We start from the raw sequence: 19,772 nt of genomic DNA, 5'->3' as shown, positions 1-19,772 counted from the left end.
TCATGAAAATTATGTTTTCAGAGCACAGCTGGAACAAATAGCACCAGGAATTAACAATCAAAATAATTTAAATTAAAAAGTAAGGAATGGTTAGTGCCTTTCAATAGATCTGTTCCTAAAATGAAAACTGTTAGTCTCCGAGATTCGGAAGAATCTCTCTACAAAAGGGGTGGACAAACTAAGACCCATGGGTCGGATCCAGCCTGCCAACTGTTTTAAACCAGCCCTTGAGCTCCCGCTGGGGAGCGCAGTCTGGGGCTTGCCCCACTCTGGCACTCCAGACGGGGAGCAGGGTCGGGGGCCACTCCACACTGCTTCCGGAAGCAGCGGTGTGGCCTTACTCCGGCTCCTATATGTAGGGGTAGCCAGGGAGCTCCACTCTGCATACTGCCCCCCCCGCACCCTCCCCCCAAAACGCCACCCCCGCAGCTCCAGGGGCGGTGCCTGCAGACGGGGGAGCGCGCAGAGCCGCCTGGCTGCAGCTCTGCGTAGGAGCCAGAGTGGGGACATGGCTGCTGCTTCTAGGAACCGCTTGAGGTAAGCGCTGCCCGGAGCCTGCACCCCTAAGCCTCTCTCTGCGCCCCAACCCTGATCACCCTCCCACCCTCTGAACCCCTCGGTCCCAGGCCGGAGCACCCTTCTGCACCCCAAACTCATCCTCAGCTCCACCCCAGAGCCCTCCCCCTCCCCACCATACTCCCCTGCTCCAGCCCGGAGCCCCCTCCTGCACCCTGAACTCCTTATTTCTGGCCCCACCCTGGAGCCCACACCCCCAACCAGAGCCCTCACCCCCTCCTGCACCCCAACCCCAATTTCCTGAGCATTCATGGCCCACCATACAATTTCTATTCCCAGATGTGGCCCTCAGGCCAAAAGGTTTGCCATTCCTTGCTCTACAAGCAGTTTATCATTTTCGAGGGTGGTGAATCAATCATAGGTAGCAAGTCAAATGCAAAGTCAGAGCAGTCCCTAATGCTTAGCCAACTCTTTTCAAGCAATTCTTTATTGCTCATCAGTGTCCAGGATGCTCCCTATACAATTAGAAAACATTTTAATGTTCTTGTGCACTGCAATTAGTAGATTTCCAGAAAATATTTCTCTGCTTAGAAATATTTCTGTTTAACTATTTAGAAAATAGCTTCTAAAAGTTTACACAGGACTTTTCTTTAAGTTTATGGAAAGAGTTTAAATTAGCCCTATTGAGATATATTTAAATATAAAATTGTGAAAAAGAATGGATAATAGCGTATTTCAGTAAGTTACAATTTAGTAAATTAAATGACTGCCTGTTATGTTGGAAAGGGGCAAGGTTCACTACATGCAAATACTCTATCACCAAACCTCACTTTGAAAGTTGGTCCCTTTGCTTTCAGAATTACTGTTGCTTTACGTTCCATTTTGCATTGCTCTATATGGGCATGGTACCCAAGCTGCAGTTTCTACTGAAATTGAATTTCTTTGCATCTATTTTAGTTTTAATATAAACTTTTAAATGTGTGAAATCTGATGTATAGTGGCTATTTACCGCACCAGATAGCGTTGACTGTTGGGAGCGTTTGCTCTCAGAAGTTCTTAGTGACAAATACACTGATAGATGCCTTCACTTGCTTTGTGATGAGTTTTTCCTCTTTAACTGTGGATTTGTACCCTCTCACAGGAACTCAGCACTGAGACATGCAACACTAGTAGCAGCTGTGTGTTAGGACCACAGATGAATTCCAACATTCTTGAAAAGAACGTACGTAGTAGGATGGTTCAGGAACGTATTTATTTTCAGAATCTTGGACAACAAATTGAAAAATCTGGACAACCAACCAACTCCGGAAATTCTGCGCTTTGATATTGTCTGTCAGAAACATTTGCAAGTTCAATGCAATCTGCATTTTTCACAAGTGTCCAGTTTGCAGCAAAGTGTATTTGGAAACAAATTTTTCCACTAGCTCTCCCTCTAGCATCTTCATAGCTCTCCAGTGAATGCTCCCGCAGTTTACTGGTTTGCCTTGGGGATGGCTTAGCTCCTCTTTGATGTAATCTAGCCAGAGATCTTTTAAAGAAAAAAAAGAAAAAGAAAATCTAGTTACGTTCTGATCTGGCTGTGTTAACACACACATGACCAGGCCTAACATAGAGGCTTTCCACATTAAAATGTTACATATGTGAATATAGTGAAGTCCAACTGTTTGATTCTTTGTACAGAGGAAGCTTTGCCTAGGGGTTATAGTCCAGACATGGAGTCCAGAGAGCTGGGTTTTCTTCCCAGCTGTGACAGAGACATGCTTAACCTATTTGCAGACCGTCTGTAAAATGGAGATACTATCCTCAAAGGGATGTTGTGTAAATGAACACGTTTACACACACTTGATTTGTACTTTTTACAAAAACTAGTGAGTTACAGATGGGTGCTTCGCCCTAGGCCAGCCAATGTCAACAAACCCACAAGCCCTGACTCACACAAGTAATCCCGCTGACTTCAGTGGGACTACCCACATGAGTATTTGTTGGAATCAGGCCCCTAGACTAAAAGTTCTATGGGGCAAATTCATTGTGCCCTGTTAAAGGCACAGCATCAGCAAACTGCACTATGCAGTTTAGCAGACATATGGGAAGGAAGATCACCCCTTCTCCTAGCTTGATGGAAACAAAGACACTGAACAAAAAAGCCTCCATACCAGAATCTGCTACTCTGAAACATACCAGAATCTGTAGAACCAAACTCTCTCAGGGCACGTTCATAGTATTCTCTCAGATTAAGCATCTTGCAGGATTCCTAAGAAAGGAAAAGTTTAAAGACCACTGATGGTATACAGAAACAAACCAAGCTGCTGCATTATTAGATACTTGAACAAAAAAGTTATGCTAATTAAATTGTTACACACACACACACAGCTCAGAAGTTTGAAGACTAGTTACTATATGTGACTTGGTTTTATATTACATGTTGTGGATTCACTTTAGAAGACAAATATGGAGATGACTGCAAACTAATTACATTATACTCAGACAACTACCCCTTCCTATTCAACTCCAAAGCTGTAACACATCCTAAAAAATACAATACTAAGTCAATATGTAACACTTACTTGCTCCTTCTCTATTTCGATCATTTTCCTGAAGAACTTGAGTGAAAATGGGCGACTTTCATGCAGGCTAAAATGAAAGCATTAAGAACTTTAGACTACAGATCTTCTCCAAACATATGTTAGAAAGACCAGATTTCAGATTTTTATTTTTCACCTGGTAAAGACTTTCTTTGCTTTCTTATAACCGCCATCTCTGTAGGCCCAATCAAGGTACTTCTCTTTCATGGTTACTGAGACAGCTGGGGCTGTGACAAATAAGGATCTCTGCAAGTTAAACACACAGGATCTTTGCTACAGTTACAAAGTAACTACAGAGAACTATACCAAATAATTCCTTCCGATTCCTTGTCTCCATTTTCATATACACTGGCATCAAATATCTGTCTCCTGAGAAAGAGGCTGAATTTCAAGTATTGGAAAAAAAAGAGTATCCTAAACTGTAGCTGAAAAATGGCAGATGCAGAAAACCCAATATTTTTCAATTACAAACCTCTAAAATTAAATCAGAGCTAAAATTTCTTCCTTTCCAATATTCAAGTCAGTTTAAAGAGTTAATACTTTGCATTTCCATAGCACTTCTCATCTGGAGGCTCTCAAAATGCTTTACAAACAAATTAATTCTCAAATGTCCCATAAGAAGCAAATATTTTACATTTACAAGTAGAGAAATTGAGGCAGAGAGGTGAAGTATTTTGTCCAAGGCTACTCAGGGGGGTCTCTGTTGGGATTAGAACCAAAATGTTTTTCCTCTAATTTTCTGGTACAGTATTCATACGCCTAAAGCAGGTTAGGTGTTGTGGCAAAGTACCTTGTTCTCCGCAGCAGACTCAGTCCTTTTTAGCCTTGGAGACACCGGCTTAGGCAAGGCAAATCCTTACAGGTAGCACAGGGTCCGATGATTCCTTTCCCTGATCAGTCCCTTGTGCTTGCTTTCCTTCCCTTCTGGAAAGGGAGTGCAGCCTCCCTTCTTTGAAGGGTTCGGTGTCTTGCTGCCCTTAGCCTACTGGCAGCTTCCCTGCTTCTCTCACCCCACCCCACTTCCACCCTGGGGAGGGTTTAAAAAAAAGGTCTCCAGCAGTTGGAGCCAGCTGAACTTAATTAGCTCCCTAGCAACACCTTTTCCATCTGAACCTTATTTCCCCATGGTTCTCCTCAGTGGACAGGGAGAGGCCTTTTAATCCCCTGGGACTAATTACTACCCCTCCCTTTTTTGTAGCTGTTTGTCCTGAGTTTACCACAGTGTGCAAGAGAATATTTTACAGACTGACAGTTGAAAATAGGACAAAATTGTAGGCCACACAGATGTTATAGGGGTAAATTTTTTAAAAATGACTTAGGAACCTAAGCCCCATTTTCAGAAGTGACTTATGCGTCAGAGTCTAACTGATTTAGACTACGCAGCCTGCGACAGCAGGCCTCCCAGCCCAGGCTGGCAGACTGGCTTGTGTTACTGTGCTAAAACCAGATGTGTAGATGATGTAGCTCAGGCTGGAGCTGGGGCTCTGGAGCCCACCCCTCTCCCTAAGCTTCAGAGCCACAATTTCAAAGCGCTGTCGACACAGCTATTTTTAGAGCACTAGCCCCACTGCCTTAAGCCTGTCGAGCCAAGCTGGAAAGCTCACCGTCATGGGCTGCATAAACATACCCTTAGAGCCGATGGCACTTAGTCCTCTTTAAACGTTTTCCCCAAATGCTTCAGCAGCACTGCACTCAGACTGGTGATCAAAGCCTGAGACAAGGGCTGCCTGTAGAAAACGCTTGTTAAGCATGCCCCACGTACTGTCCCAGTATCTCATGGCCATTATTGACTATCTAGTCCATTTCTCACAGTAAGAGGATTATATTTCCATCAGCCAAATACCTGGTAGAGGGCTTCTGTGTCTTCCTTGCTGCTTGCTCCTTCACCCCATTCCACCCATAGAGTCCATAACGGCAAACAGCCCTATAAAAGAAAAGGAAGCAGTGAAAACTCAGGGCCAAGCCTTAGCTTGATCTGCATAAAAATGCAACAGTCACCAGAGAGTTTAAAAACAATTTTACACACACATTTCCAGCCAACATCCACCCATGTTCTAACATAGATGCTGTATATCTGGATGCAAAATCACCCATCAAAAGGGGCTGTCATGAACAAAGGACTAGTTCCCATGTACAAACAGCAACTACAGATTACATATGCCTCCATAATCTTCCTCCTCTCCAGGTGGAAAATGTTGCCTGGCTCAACAGCTGGTAGACATCATGCTTGGAGTGGGTACTTTTGTATCTCCAGACAGAGAAGTCCAAAAGCAGCAGAAGGGGGAAATAGATACCCTTCCTGTCTCCTCCACCTCGTGGAGTTCAGCTACAGGCACCTGGAATGGGGAGAATTCCTAGCCCGCTGATAAAAACTCTAAACTCCATCCCCTTCCCACCCCCAGCACTTTGGGGGCAGCTGCCCGGCCATGAAAAGCAGGTATGCAAGAACACATGGGTACCTCTCCAAGGCAGACACAGGGAATGCCAGTTGGCCACTAAAAGAACATGGAACCTAGCACTAGGATTCATAGTTCAAATCCTTGAATTTCAAGTTTAAAATTTTTTAAAAGTCATGATTTTGTTTGTATTTCACTGACAGACCTGAACATGGTATGTATTTTGAATGGTGAGCCCATATATATTTATTTTAAAGACTGGTTTGCGGCTTTACAATTTTAAGTAAATATAAAGCCACAGGTCAGAGAGTTCTTGCAATAGAATATTGCACAACAGATTAAAATGGTCACAGACCTTAGATTTCACCTGTCTCACAGCCTCCTCAAAACACTGGGCCACATCGCTGCTGTTCAATTTGATTAGCATGTGCAGTCTCGTGTGCCACATTTCCACCGACTGGCTAAAATGTTTGGTTGCAGCTGCAGCTACCTCTGTGGCCCTCTCAGAAAGACCAACTTCCAGTAACAGGTGAAGCTGAAACAGCAGTTGAAGTTAATCAACAAGACAGGTCCACATAGTTTATCAAGAAATTAGGCCCTGATCTGGCATTCCTGCACACCCAAAGCTCCTATTTACTTGAATGGCAATTTTGGGAGTGTAAGTAATTCAGAATCAGGGCTTCAGTCTAGTACCTGCATATATCCTTACCCACGGTTTGTATAAAGTCTCTGGCAGCAAGGTGGACTCATGGGCTCTGCTGAACACACTCAGAGTCCTTTCCAACCTCTGAAAGAGAAAGAATAGGCTTTGCTGCTGTACATGCTGGAGTCTACCGAAATCAAGCTTACGTTTTCAAGCCCGGGGCTTTCTAAGGAGCCCAAATCCCACTGAAATTCAATGGAAGATGGATGCCTACCCCTTTAGCCTCCTTTGTAAATTCCAGCTTACAAGTGGCATTAGTTCCTCAGCCTTAAGGTTCCATCCTTCTTTTAGAGACAGATGCATACAGGTACCTTGCACACTGATTGTACAAGAAACATAGCAAAGCTCTCTTGCAGTTTTAAGGGCAGAGTCAAACCATAAATAGCTAATTTAAAGAATCAAATGCAAGGGAAATAGTTAAGGCAACAGCTTTCTTAATTCAGCCAGTCTGATTTAAGCACAGCTGTGGTGAAGATTCAGCAGTCCAGGCACTAAAGTCTGTTCATCCAGATAATGAAAAAACTATATTTACCTATCAAAATAATGCTTACTTTAAGTAAGTACGATTTTGCAGTGCTGGTACAGCATATTAAGAAGTTTGTCCTCCTACAGCGCCTTTCATTCCGAGGAGCTCACAGCACTTGACCAACTTTAACCTTCCTTTGCCCTCTGGGAAGCCAGGATGTATTATAACCCAGCAGACCGGTTAACTGAGCCACAGAAAGATCAAGCAATAGGCCAAGGTCACAGAACAATCCTGGAAATACAGGAGAGCCAAGGATTCCAGGTGCCCAGTTCTGGCCACTATGTTTCTGGGAATATTAAAGATCACCATCCCTTTTGTGAATGCTGCAGTGAGACTGGACAAGAACCAGATACGGCAACATGGTCTAGAGGCTGAGACAATGAGAGTCAGGAGACCGGGGTTCTATTTCCAATTCTTCCATTGACCCTCTGTGTGATCTAGGGCAAGTCTTTCTCTGCCTCAGTTTCTTCATCTGTAGAATGGGGATGATACTTAAACGACTTTAGAAGGGAAGATTAAGATCCCTGGATTAAAACTGTTATAAATATAATGAAATTAAAAAAATTCTTTGCTGTTGGGTTATGTTCGACTCAACATTATTTTTGTATAGCTTTTGTTTATAAAAGTATCATTAAAGAAACATATACAATGTGAGTTAGCAACATTTTCTTAAAAGTTCAGGTTTTATGATTAAGAAATTTTTCCTCCCCACTACAGGAACTCAAAGAAAACCCCAAACTTCTGGTCATTTACTTGAATCAAAAATGTTTAATCAGTTTCAGGCTTTCCCACCCCATACAGAACAAGACTGATTCACATCTGGGTACATGCATGCCAATTTTCAGCTAGATGACCACATGGGAAGACTGATTTATACAGCCCTGAAGGAGGATGCCTAATAGGGAGAACAACCGATCCTTAATGACAGCTATCAGTCCAAATAACTAGCCAATTGTTCTCATATGAGCTGCATTATTTGTTTCAAATTGATGGAAATCTACCATAGTTTACAAGGATATCACGAAGACAGATTATGGAAGTCAGTGACAGCAGGAGATTTTGGTACTATGAATGCTTACCTTCCGTCTCAATTCCTCACTATTGGTTTTCCTGTTAAGTCTCTCCAGGCAAAAAGTGACATAGCATTTCCACATGGCCTCTGCAAAGTCAAAGGGACAGTTAACCACTGAACAAAACCATAGCAGAGAGCACAGACACCTGTCTTGTTGAATGAGATGTCCAGCACTACTACAATTATAAACACTATCAATGATGCATCCATAATTGTGCCAAATGAATATTTAAAATAACTTGTCTGCAATATAAACTACAGATGTTAATGCTTAGCAAATACCCTTCAATCCAATTGTAATTTTACTCTGAAGAGCATTCAGGACTCAAGTCAGTAAAGCATTTAATCACATGGTTAAGTCCATCCCCATTCACAACAGCACTTTAGCACATCCTTAACTTTGAGTGCATCCTCCAGTTCTATTGTAATCCATGGAAGCGAAGCACGTACTTAAGTGTTTTGCTGAACTGGGGCCAAAATGAGGATGAAATGTGGTTCCTGGCATGAAGGCCAAGGGCAGGACAAATGCACGGGTTGGAGATTATCCTCCAGGACCTAAAGGCACAGTAGCAATAGGCCATGGCTCCTAGTACCCAGGGAATTATAGACCAGTCAGCCTAAATTCGATACCTGGAAAGATACTAGAACAAATTATTAAACAATCAGTCTGTAAGCACCTACAGGAAAATAAGCTTATAAGGAATAGCCAGTGTGGATTTGTCAAGAACAAAAATCATGCCAAACCAACCCAGTTTCCTTCTTTGACAGAGTCACTAACTTAGTGAGTGGAGGGGGAAGCAGGAGACATGATATATCTTGATTTTAGTAAGGTTTTTGACAATCCCACGTGACATTCTCATAAGCAAATTAGGGAAATGTGGTCTAGATGAAATTACTAGAAGGTGGGTGCACAACTGATTGAAAGACTGTACTCAAAGAGTAGTTATCAATGGTTCACTGTCAAACTGGGACCGCATATCTACTGGGGTCAGTGCTGGCTCTGATACTAGTCAACATTTTCATTAATGACTTGGATAATGGAAAGAAGAGTAGGCTTATAACATCCGTGGATGACACCAAACTGGGATGGGTTGCTAGCACTTTGGAGGATGGGATTAGAATTCAAAATGACCTTGACAAATTGGGGAATTGGTCTGAAATCAACAAGATGAAATTCACTAAAGACAAGTGCACGTACTACACTTAGGAAGTAAAAATCAAATACACAACTACAAAGTGGGGAATAACTGGCTAGGTGGCAGTAATGCTGAAAAGGATCTGAGGGTTACAGTGGATCACAAATTAAATGAGCCAACAACATGATGTAGTTCTGCTGTATATTAACATGAGTGCATATGTAAGACGTGGGAGGTAACTGTCCCAATCTCATCAACACTGGTGAGGCCTCAGCTGGAGTTCTGTGTCCAGTTCTAGGCATCACACTTCAGGAAAGTTGTGGACAAAGAGAGTCCATAGGAGAACTAGAAAAATGATAAAAGGTTTAGAAACCTGATCTATGAGGAACAGTTAAAAAAACTAGGCACGTTTAGTCTTGAGAAAAGATGACTGAAGAGGGACTCTAAGTCTTCAAATATGTTAAGGGCTGTTATAAAGAGGACTGTGATCAATTGTTCTCCATGTCCACTGAAGGCAGGACAAGAAGTAATGGGCTTAATCTGCAGCAAAGAAGATTTAGGTTAGATATTAGGAAAACCTTTCTAACTATAAGGGTAGTTAAGCTCTGGAACAGCCTTCCAAGGGAGGTTGTGGAATACCCATCACTGCTGGATTGTAAGACACACACTTAACAAGGATGGTCTAGGTATACTTGGTCCTGCCTCAGCACAGAGGGCTGAACTAGAGGTCCTCTTGAGGTCCCTTCCATTCTTACAATTCTATGATTCTACTACAGCCCATGTCTTCCCACGGGCCGCCACGCAGAGATACCACTATACAGAGACAAGTGGCTGGTAAATCTATAGTCATTCCCTAAATGAGCTATATAAAAAGAAACTGTTTAAACATGTCTGGGCTACTGTTGTGTTTACAAATGCAATCATGTTCAGTGTAGGCAGGAGCCAAGTACAAAGATCCATTTCACTGACATTCTGTGTATGCTGCTTAGTTACAATATATTTGAATTCTATGGGTTTCATCAGACAGATGCTTAAAACTGATTATTCTCTACCAATGGTTTCCAAACAGGGGTCTGCAGAGATCAGGCTGGTTGCAAGCTTCGGACTCTCCCCATTCACTAAATCACATTCCAAAAAAAGCTAAAAAATAAATGCTTTTCCAGTATGCTATGCCAGGTAAGCAATTGGTGCCTTTGCTACAAGGATGTTGCAGGTTTGTGAGTGTGCAGGGACATGGCCTGTAGAATTGGATATGGAAGAGGTGGCTTCCCCAAGATACTCCCTTTCTATTAAGATATGGGCCCTGGCTATAAAATAGCTTAGGAAGCCTTGCTGCACATTTTTTGCAAGCGCTAGTATACAAAAATATTGAGAAAACCAATTTTAAAATAGAAGCAGAATTTCTAACCTGTGGGGAGCGCTGTCACCGCTTCCTCAAAGACTGCACAGCACCGCTCCTCCTTCTGGGCCACCTCAGATGCTTTCATCTGTTTAGATGAACATTCTGGGGATGGCAAGGACCCCTTCTCCAGCTCCTGACGGGCCATGTAGTCCCATGTAAGAGGATCATCAGCATGCTCGGCCTGCAAGCTAACCCACACAGTCTACGATGTCATGTGTGAACTGCCATCTTGCTTCAAGCTCATTCTAGAAGAGTGGAATTATGGAGTCGCCAATTGCAATTTACTCAAAGGGGATAATTCTAAGGAATTAAACTTCATTGATAAAATGTTTCACCCTTCCATAAGAGGCAGTTAACCAAAATTTTGGCCTGTTTCTTTGCAACAGTGCTTGAACTTGACTGTCAGCTTTAGAAGCAGCTCTTTTGGAAAAAGAAATGCATTGGAAAACTTAATATACGCAATTCCAAGCAACTAAGTGAACTAGGAAGTTATACATTTCCTGAAAATTGTTATCCCGAGTGTAAAAAGTCATTCTCTGAGGACAAGAGCTTTTTATCCACATTTTGTCAGCATGCTATCAAGTGAAGCCAATTTTGCATTATATATACATACAACATCCTCCTCCAGAAAGTTGGTTTGCCTGGGGCACCAAAGTTTGTTTGTTTGACACTAAAAATTGGTCTTTTTCTTAAAAAGAAGTCTCGTTAGATTTAACATCCAACTTCCCCAGTACAGTGTGTCTGACACCAAACTGTCAACTGGCCAGAAATTAGGACCTCACTGGCAATTTTTATTTTTTTTTAAATCAACTTACTTTTCAAGAATTTCTTTTTGCAAGTCTTGTGTAAAATCAAAGAGCTTTGCAATTGAAAGCAAGGACAGGTAGAACTCAGCACCTAAGATCAAGAGAGCAAAGAAACTCAATGACAAGTAAGATACTACATTCCTCTGGTACACTGCATTTCTGTCATCTTTGCTGGTTTTCAAAGGTTTTACAGATGTTTCCAAGAAAGTAAATATAATACTGTAAAATCTATCCAGCTACTGAAAAGTAATCATTCTAATGCATATATTAGGACAGACCAGATGTTATTTATCTGTTTATTTTTCACTATCTGTTTCATGTTAGTCATTAGGGCAAGCAAGGCCATGACCCTGCAACCTATACCGTCACCGGGAGTCTTTTGGAAGAGAACGGCACTTCTTGCTTGAGCGAGGACTGCAGATTGAGTCACATCCTTTTTGATCCTGAAAATATTTCTATGTTTGGTTTTAATTGAGGTCACAGTTGAAAAAGCAGATTTACAATTCAGCATACGGGGAAGAGAGAAGGGGTTAATGAGACGTGCTTTATAATTTGTATTAACATCACTACTGTATCCAGAAGATATTTTTTGATTTTTACAAATGACTATGGGCCTGATCTTGTGTTTATGCAGATCTAGTGATTGTGAACTCAAACATAAGGGGCGTGGAAAGGCAATGGCTGCTATTTCAGGCAAAAGGCAGGTGAGCCAGAGAAAGTGCCAGCCTGAAAAAATGGCTATGAATTACCAAATAGTGCTACCCATTTAGTACCTCCATACTGCTCAGGTTTTGTGCAAGAAAGGGTGAATTGAGGACACATCACTGTGCATACAATGAAGCCAAGACTAGCCACACTAGATACCAGAGACTCACTCCAACATGGTCATTTTTCCATTAAACAAGAGGGGAGGGGAAGCATTCAATTACCTTTGATTTTCTGAACGGCATTTCTGTAGATTATTCGAGCCATTTCCCCATTAAGAACCTCCTCAGAATAACTGAACTCGCCCTAAAATGAGAGAGAACTAACTTTAGAGAATTTTGTTTCTTTTTGAATTTCCATTCTCTGCAAAGAAGATTTACAACTGGTGATGGACATTTTCCTCCACCACAACACATCTCTGTCTAGTTTATACAGACAGATTAGAATTAAATCAATCCCTACTACAAAAGAGAGGAAACCAGTTTAACTAGTCTTCATCAGAAACCGGTAGTTACTTTTAAACAGGTGGGTATATAAAACAAACAAAAATAAAAGGTCTTTACCAACAACTGTTGTGTTCCCTTAAGGAAAGTCAAATAAATATATAAACCATGTGATCTGACCATAAACCTGTAGCCAAAGGTCTGATATCCACAGGAATGTAAGTTATAATTGAACAAACAGACTGGTTCCTCCAAATGGCTATAGAGCTCAAACAGTACATTTAAAAGGTGCACTTCTAGCAGTGCAGTCAATTACAGCAGAACCTCGATTACCTGATCTAACTGGGACTTGGGCCAGATCAGATAATCAAAAATTGAGATAACCTGGAGAACGGGAAAGTGTAAAGCTGCAGCGCCATCTAGCAGCAACAGGAGTGATCACCCGCTTCTGGATCTGGGTGCGCTGGTTGTTCAGTTAATGGAGAGAGCCAAATAATGGAGGGTCAGAGAAACGGGGTTCTACTGTACTACATACTTCTAAAACCCTCTATCTTAAAGAGCATTTGCCTGTCCACAAAACAATCCATTTTAAATAACAGAACTTGCAAGTGTCCTACCAAGTCCATCTTGGCTTGTTCAAACTCTTTCTTTTCTTTTCTTTGCTTTTCAGCATGCATCAGTTCCATTCTGAAATACTGCAGGCAATAGGGAGGATAAAATGGGAGGAGAAGAGGGGGGTAAATATTTATGATGCACGTAAACAAACGTGTGGACATTTACTAAAGGAAGCCTTGTGAAGATTTGCACGTAAGAACTTCCCACCAATGTCTAGGAGTCCTATTGTGAATGACTTAAGTTTTGAAAAATAGCAACGAAGCAGCTATTTTAAAAACACAGGATTAATGCACCACAATATGAAGTTTGCTGACCTATTTTAAGCAACTATAATATAGCTTTATTTGTGATAACACTGAATTAGCAAGTGATCAGTAAAATGCTTTGCAACAACAATTACATCTTAGTAATATTTCAGTTCATCGCAGCATCTGCTATTCCATCTTTGCTGAGATGTGAGGGGGACACTGCCCATTATATATGCAGATTATGAAGTGTGCACTTTTGCAAGCGATCACTGTATAGCCCTAGATCCAATTAACAGGCGTACATACATTGAAATCAGATGACAGACCACCAGCCTTTTTCCATTTTAGAAACAGAATCTGCTAGAATAGCAATCTCGTGACCCACAATCAGCACTGACTTTGCCGAAGGCTCCAGGAACACACCCTTTAAGCCCCTCTTTGGGATGTGTTTTGTACCAGTGTTTATGGTTGCTCGTGCCCGTGAAAGTTCACTTACTGCATAAATAACTATCTAGAATAACTAGATACAATGCAGTGCCAGCTATTATAATACAAACTAAGGAGAAGTTGGCATACTCTGCACTCAGGCAAGACTCCCATTGACTTGAATGGGAGTTTCGCCAGAGGAGGGAATGCAAGCCTCCTGTGATTAAGCAACCTTGCAGTAATGTAATTACAAAGCTGCTCTTACTCTCTCTCTTCTCTGGAATTCACATTTACCAAGTAGAGACCTTCATTGACTTCTAAACTGGCTCCCTACAAAAGCCATTCCTCAAAACTCATTTTCTCAACCAGTATGCTTTGCCCATAGCTAATGATGTGAAAACCAGAACTAAGGGCCTGATTCTGTTCTCATTTAGACTGTTGTAAGTTAGCGGCAACTCAATTGAAGTCAACGGAGTTACAGCAATGTAAAACTCCTGGAGAACTAGGCTTTAAGCGAGTGCATGTGAGAGGACAGGGCAAAATAGGCTAAAGCAAATCTGATCGCAATGTGGGCTATTTATACTAAATTGGTTAAGATAAAACAACTCCCCCAGCAGACAGTTTGGATGCCAAGCTCTAACCCAGAGCAATTTTTTCCTGTAGAACTCCCAGTGTCTAGAAACAGGCATTTAAGTGTAAGTCAGAATTTCTCCTAACTATAGGTGTGAGGATTTTACTCTGATTTGTTTAAAGCCAGTCTTGCAAAACTGTCATGAAATATTACCAATTTAAGTCCAAAACCAATAATCTGCTCCCGCTTCCCAGGACAATGGGAAACTAATCTTTGCAAGACGGATCCAGGAAAACATAACTATACACAGAAGCAGAATCATAAACTCACTTCTTGATACAGTTTTGGAGACTCTGGATGAAAGCGCAATGCACGAAGGAACAAGTGCCTGGCACTTTCGGACGAGAGGCGTTCCTCCATTTCCCACTTGGCAGCCATAATCCACAATGCTACAATGGAACACACAAATGGATCTGTATCAGTCTCTGCTACAAGACTAATGGGAGAAGAGAGGCAATTCTGGAAGGTACCACCGAGAAAATACAATACATGACTTTAAACCCAAGGGGGGCGCAAGGGGGAGCTTAGTCCGTTCAAAGTGTTCCACTTCAGGGATATTTGTGTAGTTCCCTGCTCTCCTTTGGGGAAGGGCCTTTGAGGCCTGAGGACACCTACAGACACCATTTTTCCTGATCTGCTAGCACGATCCTTCCTTCAGAGCCCTCTCATTGCAGTGACATTCCCTTTAGAGGAGCAGCAAGGTGCAAAATGCAAGAGAGGGACTTTTAAGGAGTTGGACTGGGATCTCAAAGAGCAGTGGGTTGGATTGACACTAGTTTGTCACGGTAGCATATTATATTGTTCTTCTAAATGAACCAAACTGGCTGATTGAGGGGGGATTTGATAGCTGCTTTCAACTACTTGAAAGGGGGTTTCAAAGAGGATGGATCTAGGCTGTTCTCAGTGGTAGCAGATGACAGAACGAGGAGTAATGGTCTCAAGTTGCAGTGGGGGAGATTTAGGTTGGATATTAAGAAAAGCTTTTTCTCTAGGAGGATGGTGAAACACTGGAATGCGTTACCTAGGGAGGTGGTGGAATCTCCTTCCTTAGAAGTTTTTACAGTCAGGCTTGACAAAGCCCTGGCTGGGATGATTTAGTTGGGGATTGGTCCTGCTTTGAGCAGGGGGTTGGACTAGATGACCTCCTGAGGTCCCTTCCAACCCTGATATTCTATGATTCTATGATTTGAATGCAAGATACTAAAAAGCACATTACTGTACCTGGCTTGTTCGGATGAATGGCTAGCATGGCAGAAAACACCTTGCTAAGCTGAATTTTTTTATTCTGTAAAGACAAGAGAACTCCTTGAGTTTTACCTGTTGTGAACATTTTAGCATTGACCTGAACAAAGATGCATTACGGAGTATTGACAGCGACAGTACAGTTGTGATGAAAAAGGCATTTCCATTCCAACCCCACTATTTTTAGTAACTTCCCTCCCCAGCAAAAGACTGCCTTTTGGGAATGGCATTCCTCATATTTGTTCAGCATTAAAGATGTTACTTCTATAAAATTACAGAAAAGTAACATTTTGAATACTCACCCATTTCTTGCAAAAAGCCACATGTGACAACCACAGCTGAACGTCATCCTAGTGGAAAGGCAAGGAGATAGGAAGAAACAACACTGCAACAATACATCTTTAGAACTGCTTGCATTTTGAGAAAAGTATAGAGCACACATTTATTATGACTGAAGTAGAGCAGTCACTCTGCTGCTTGTGGTACTCCCTTCCTTCACACCTTCCACCCACGCATGCAAACCCCCGCATCCCTTCAAGGCTGCCTCAAGGATGCTATCCCTCAATCCCCAAATACAGTCTCCTCTTTCCCCATCATCTTCCTGCACCATACAGAACTCATCAGCACAGTTCCTTCATCAGGAAGAGGTATTACTGCCAGATGACTCAAGGAAATACCCTTCACCTGAAACTACTCCAAGTTTCCAGCCCTTGCCAGACAAATCCACATGGCAATATAAAGAACTACAGCCGCTAGAGAGAAGAAAGACCTAGTAGATCATACAGTCTATCTGTTCACAGGTCAGAACATTGTCCCTCCAAGAGGCTGTGTATCAGATACTGGAGCATTATCCCCAAACTACCACCATCTGTTTGAACAAACATCCATTTAACTTTTATTTTATATTCTCCTGCATTATCACAGATACTTGTTAGCAGTTATGCTTGTATTTATTCTCTTACATCACATTGCATCAAGAGGTTGTTTAATACTGCCAGGGCCTACATAAGGAAATATACTTACTTTCCATTTTTCTGTGGCACGCTTGAAGAGGCCATGTATTCTCTGCACAATAGAATACTCAATCTCATCCTTCTTAAATGAATATCCAATGCGCTGAGGGGTGGGAAAAAATAATCGTTAATTTTCCTGCCCTGTCAAGGTTTGATTTATGCTACTTTGTATCGTAAGGAGTTCATCAACTTACCGATCTTCTTTTCTTGATCAGTTCCAACAGATTAATTTCATACTAGGGGAAGTAGAGAAAGCAATTACAAAGTAATTGAAAGAAAAAAGTTTTCAAGTCAAACCCTTTATAGCTGTTAAATAGCTAATCAGGTGGACAATAAGAATTATAGCCATGACAGAGTAGTTATCAAGTTAGAGCCAAACATTTGTCAGTTATGCAGCTATGGAAGTTGCCAGCACCCCAGTTGGACTATTTATATCAGGTGTGACATTTCAGACACTCTCAAGTTCAATTAATAAGTTAAATGCTACCACAAAATAGGTCACACTTTATTATTAATAATAAATTGCATTTCTCTAGCACCTTTAGGAGGGTGTCTTAGCTAAGTCTCAACATTTCTGAATAGAGAAGAAAGCTGACGCACAACAAAAGTAGGTGTCTTGTCCAGGGTCAGATAGCAAGTCTGTGCCAGAGTCAAGAACAGAAACCAGAACACCCGATTCCCAGTCCGGTGCTTTAACCACTAGCACATGCTTCCTCATGTAATGTTAACGTTATTAAAGGACCTGACGAACACAATAACCCTTAATAAAATGTACCTGAATGTAATTGATAAAGTCTTCCTTATGGAGAGCTCTCCTCTGTATTTTGTATTCTAGAGCTGAGGCCTTCTTAATGACTGCCCTGGAGAAATGTAAGAATTCCATTTTTAGGCATTCTTTACTTATTTTTAATCCCAGAAAAACTGACATTGCTGCAGTGTACAGCACCACAGCTATTTTCTACAGGGCAGGTTTTAAGTTCAGTTTTGTTCTTGTCATTCCTTTTCCACGTGGCAAGAGTCAAATTATGACCAAACAATGAAGTGTCAAATTGTTACATGTGTTTGTGACGGAGGTAGGGTCCCCATTCTGTTCATTCTTGAATTCGTTCTCCGCCCATTGTGACATCCTACAGTTACAGGCACTGAGCCTCTTTGGACCTTGGGTTCTTGGATGGTCTCCCATACTACTCACCGTTTCTACTAAGTTGCTCATACAGCCTCAAGTAAAACACAAGGCAGATTTCCAGTCCACACACAGCTTCTTCTGACCCAGAGAAAATTAAAATTAAGCCAAAAACCTCCCTTTTCGAACGTTAATCACCATTCTGGAAAATGACTGCCTACATCCCTTAGATTTTTTAGTTTAGTTGCTAAACTGGTGTTTACTACTCCTGCCTGACAAAAACCTGTGCTCTGCTCACCACCTCCAACAACATGCGCGTGGAGCTCTATTTCAGCCTCCATTTGCCTCTCCCATAACTGGACCCAGGTGGGTCCTCTCCCACCCTCCAATAACCTGGACTGGATTCTACCCAAGCCTCTGCCTGCTCCTCCTCACAGACCCTGATAGTACTGGCTCAGGCTCAGCCCCTTCTCCAATAATATGAGCTGTAGTCCAGCTTCTGCCTCCCACAACCAATGTCCTACACCCGTCTCCCTAATAAACTGGGCTCTGAGCTCCAGTGCAGCCCCAGTCCCCCCTCGCCTCATAACGCAGGTCCTGATTCTGGCTCAGCCCTTCATCCCAATAATCTCCATTCATCCCTCCCTCTAATAGCCTGGTCTCTGACCCCAATAACCTTGGTTCTAGTTCAGTCTCTACATCTCCCCAACAATATGGCTGTTGTCTTCAGACCCCCCAGTAGCCTCAGCTCCCACCCCATAATGCAGCTTCAAGCTCAACCTTCCTTTCCCCACAATACCTGGGCTCTGTCCCTCTAGAAGTAATCCCTTGGGCTCCAGTCCAGTCTCCGCCCTGACTCCCAGAGGCCCCATCCACTGGGCTCTAGTCTAGCCTGGGAGAAGTTCTCTAGCCTCTACGGGCAGGGGCTCAACTTGACGATTGAGCTAATCCCTTCTGGCCTTGGATTCTATGAATCTCCCTGTTCATCCCTTGCCCTCATGGGACGTGGAGAAAATAGGATTGCTTGTTATTTCTCTCAACATACTCGGAGCATTTGCAGGTTCAGACGACGACTGTAATCAAATCTCATGCTTCCCGTCTTCAGACCATGCCTGGAGGAGTCAGGAAGGATTCCCCCCCTCCCAGTGCACAATTGGTCATATGTGATTGCAAGTGGGGGTGGAGAACAGTCAACCTTCCTCTGAAGCTTCAGGGGATGGCCACAGAGGAGATGGGACAATGGACCAATGCTGCGAGGTACTACAGAGAAACCTCTAGCTTATCTACCTGGCTGCTGTGTCTTGCTCACGTGCTCAGGGTCCAACTGATGCCCAGGTTTGAGGCTAGGAAGGACGCTCCCCCCCAGGTCAGATTGGCAGGGACCCTGGGGGGAGCGGGGACTTCCTCTGCAGCATGGGGCCTGGTGGGAACCTGGGCACCTCTTACCGGAACAACTCCCTTTCCCTGCCATTGCAGGGGGCCTTGGCTAGTTTTGTATCTCGGGGGCTAGCCCGATTAGACTGACTGGGTTCAATACAGGGGTCCTGCAGGGTATTTCCTGGCCTGAGACACACACGCTACTCACGGATCTCTCTCTCTCTCTCGGCCTTACACTCTATGAAACCAGCCCTCCGGACCGCCCCCCTCCGGACCGCCCCGGGCCCCGATCCCCTGGCCCGGCCCCTCTCACTTTATCTCTTTGCGCGTGAAGAGCCCGACCCGCTCCAGCTGCTCCAGCTCCGGGAGCCGGCCCTCGAGGCGCTGCTCGATCCTCTCCGCCATGGCGGGCGCTGCAGCGCGGGGCGAGCGGCGCTGCCGGGAGCGGGGCCGGAGCAACCAGGGCCCACGTGCGACTCGGCAGCCCCGGCGCGGCTTCCGGCCTGGGCCTCAGCCCGGGGAGCCGCCACCTTCCCCGCCTTGCGCCGGGCACGCGGCTCTGCCGCCCCCCTGCGGCTCCTGGCGCCCCTGCGGCCGGCGCCGGCTCCCGAGCCACCGGCCGCTGCGGCAGCCCCCAGGAGCCGGGCTCCGCCCCAGCCCCCGCCCAGGTCCCGCCGCGCAGGGCGGGTTTGGCTGGATGGGCTTCCAGGGGACCTTTCTCAAGCTCGTTTCCTACAGGCCCTGATCCTGCGAGTGGAATCCCAGGGACCCGGGGCTGCCCCTGGCTGTGTGTTGCCAGCTCGTGTCGGG

General features: G+C 43.6%; 1 protein-coding gene across 3 annotated transcripts; it reads right to left on the bottom strand.

Moving 5' to 3' along the window:
- Positions 1-1,749: 1,749 nt before the first annotated feature.
- Positions 1,750-19,520, bottom strand: UTP6 (UTP6 small subunit processome component). Of its 3 annotated transcripts, none has more exons than XM_073310405.1 (19): positions 19,276-19,520; positions 17,238-17,322; positions 16,657-16,698; positions 16,473-16,565; positions 15,752-15,799; positions 15,429-15,492; positions 14,478-14,596; positions 12,905-12,982; positions 12,069-12,150; positions 11,149-11,230; positions 10,340-10,521; positions 7,803-7,882; positions 6,204-6,281; positions 5,862-6,029; positions 4,942-5,022; positions 3,235-3,344; positions 3,081-3,147; positions 2,695-2,767; positions 1,750-2,044 (listed from the first exon to the last, which is right to left on the bottom strand). In XM_073310405.1, exons 1-19 carry the CDS (start codon positions 19,365-19,367, stop codon positions 1,887-1,889), a joined length of 1,782 nt encoding a protein of 593 aa, XP_073166506.1. In that variant the 5' UTR covers positions 19,368-19,520; the 3' UTR covers positions 1,750-1,886. The 3 variants fall into 3 exon arrangements, with proteins under 3 accessions (XP_073166506.1, XP_073166505.1, XP_073166507.1); XM_073310404.1 differs by having other exon boundaries at positions 5,850-6,029; positions 19,276-19,519; XM_073310406.1 differs by lacking the exons at positions 5,862-6,029; positions 6,204-6,281.
- Positions 19,521-19,772: the final 252 nt, after the last annotated feature.

Source organism: Lepidochelys kempii, chromosome 14 (genome assembly GCF_965140265.1).
Source record: "Lepidochelys kempii isolate rLepKem1 chromosome 14, rLepKem1.hap2, whole genome shotgun sequence".
Lineage (NCBI taxonomy): Eukaryota > Metazoa > Chordata > Testudines > Cheloniidae > Lepidochelys > Lepidochelys kempii.
Note: the sequence above shows the minus strand (reverse complement) of the source record. Positions and strands in the feature narration are given on the sequence as shown.

Excerpts from the sequence above, each read along its gene's own strand:
- UTP6 (XM_073310404.1), bottom strand. The coding sequence starts at position 19,367 with ATGGCGGAGAGGATCGAGCAGCGCCTCGAGGGCCGGCTCCCGGAGCTG. Across the intron at positions 16,699-17,237 it reads ACTTTATCAATTACATTCAG|TATGAAATTAATCTGTTGGA; the intron begins GTACATTTTATT and ends TACTTCCCCTAG. Across the intron at positions 3,148-3,234 it reads GCAAAGAAAGTCTTTACCAG|CCTGCATGAAAGTCGCCCAT; the intron begins GTGAAAAATAAA and ends CTTTCATTTTAG.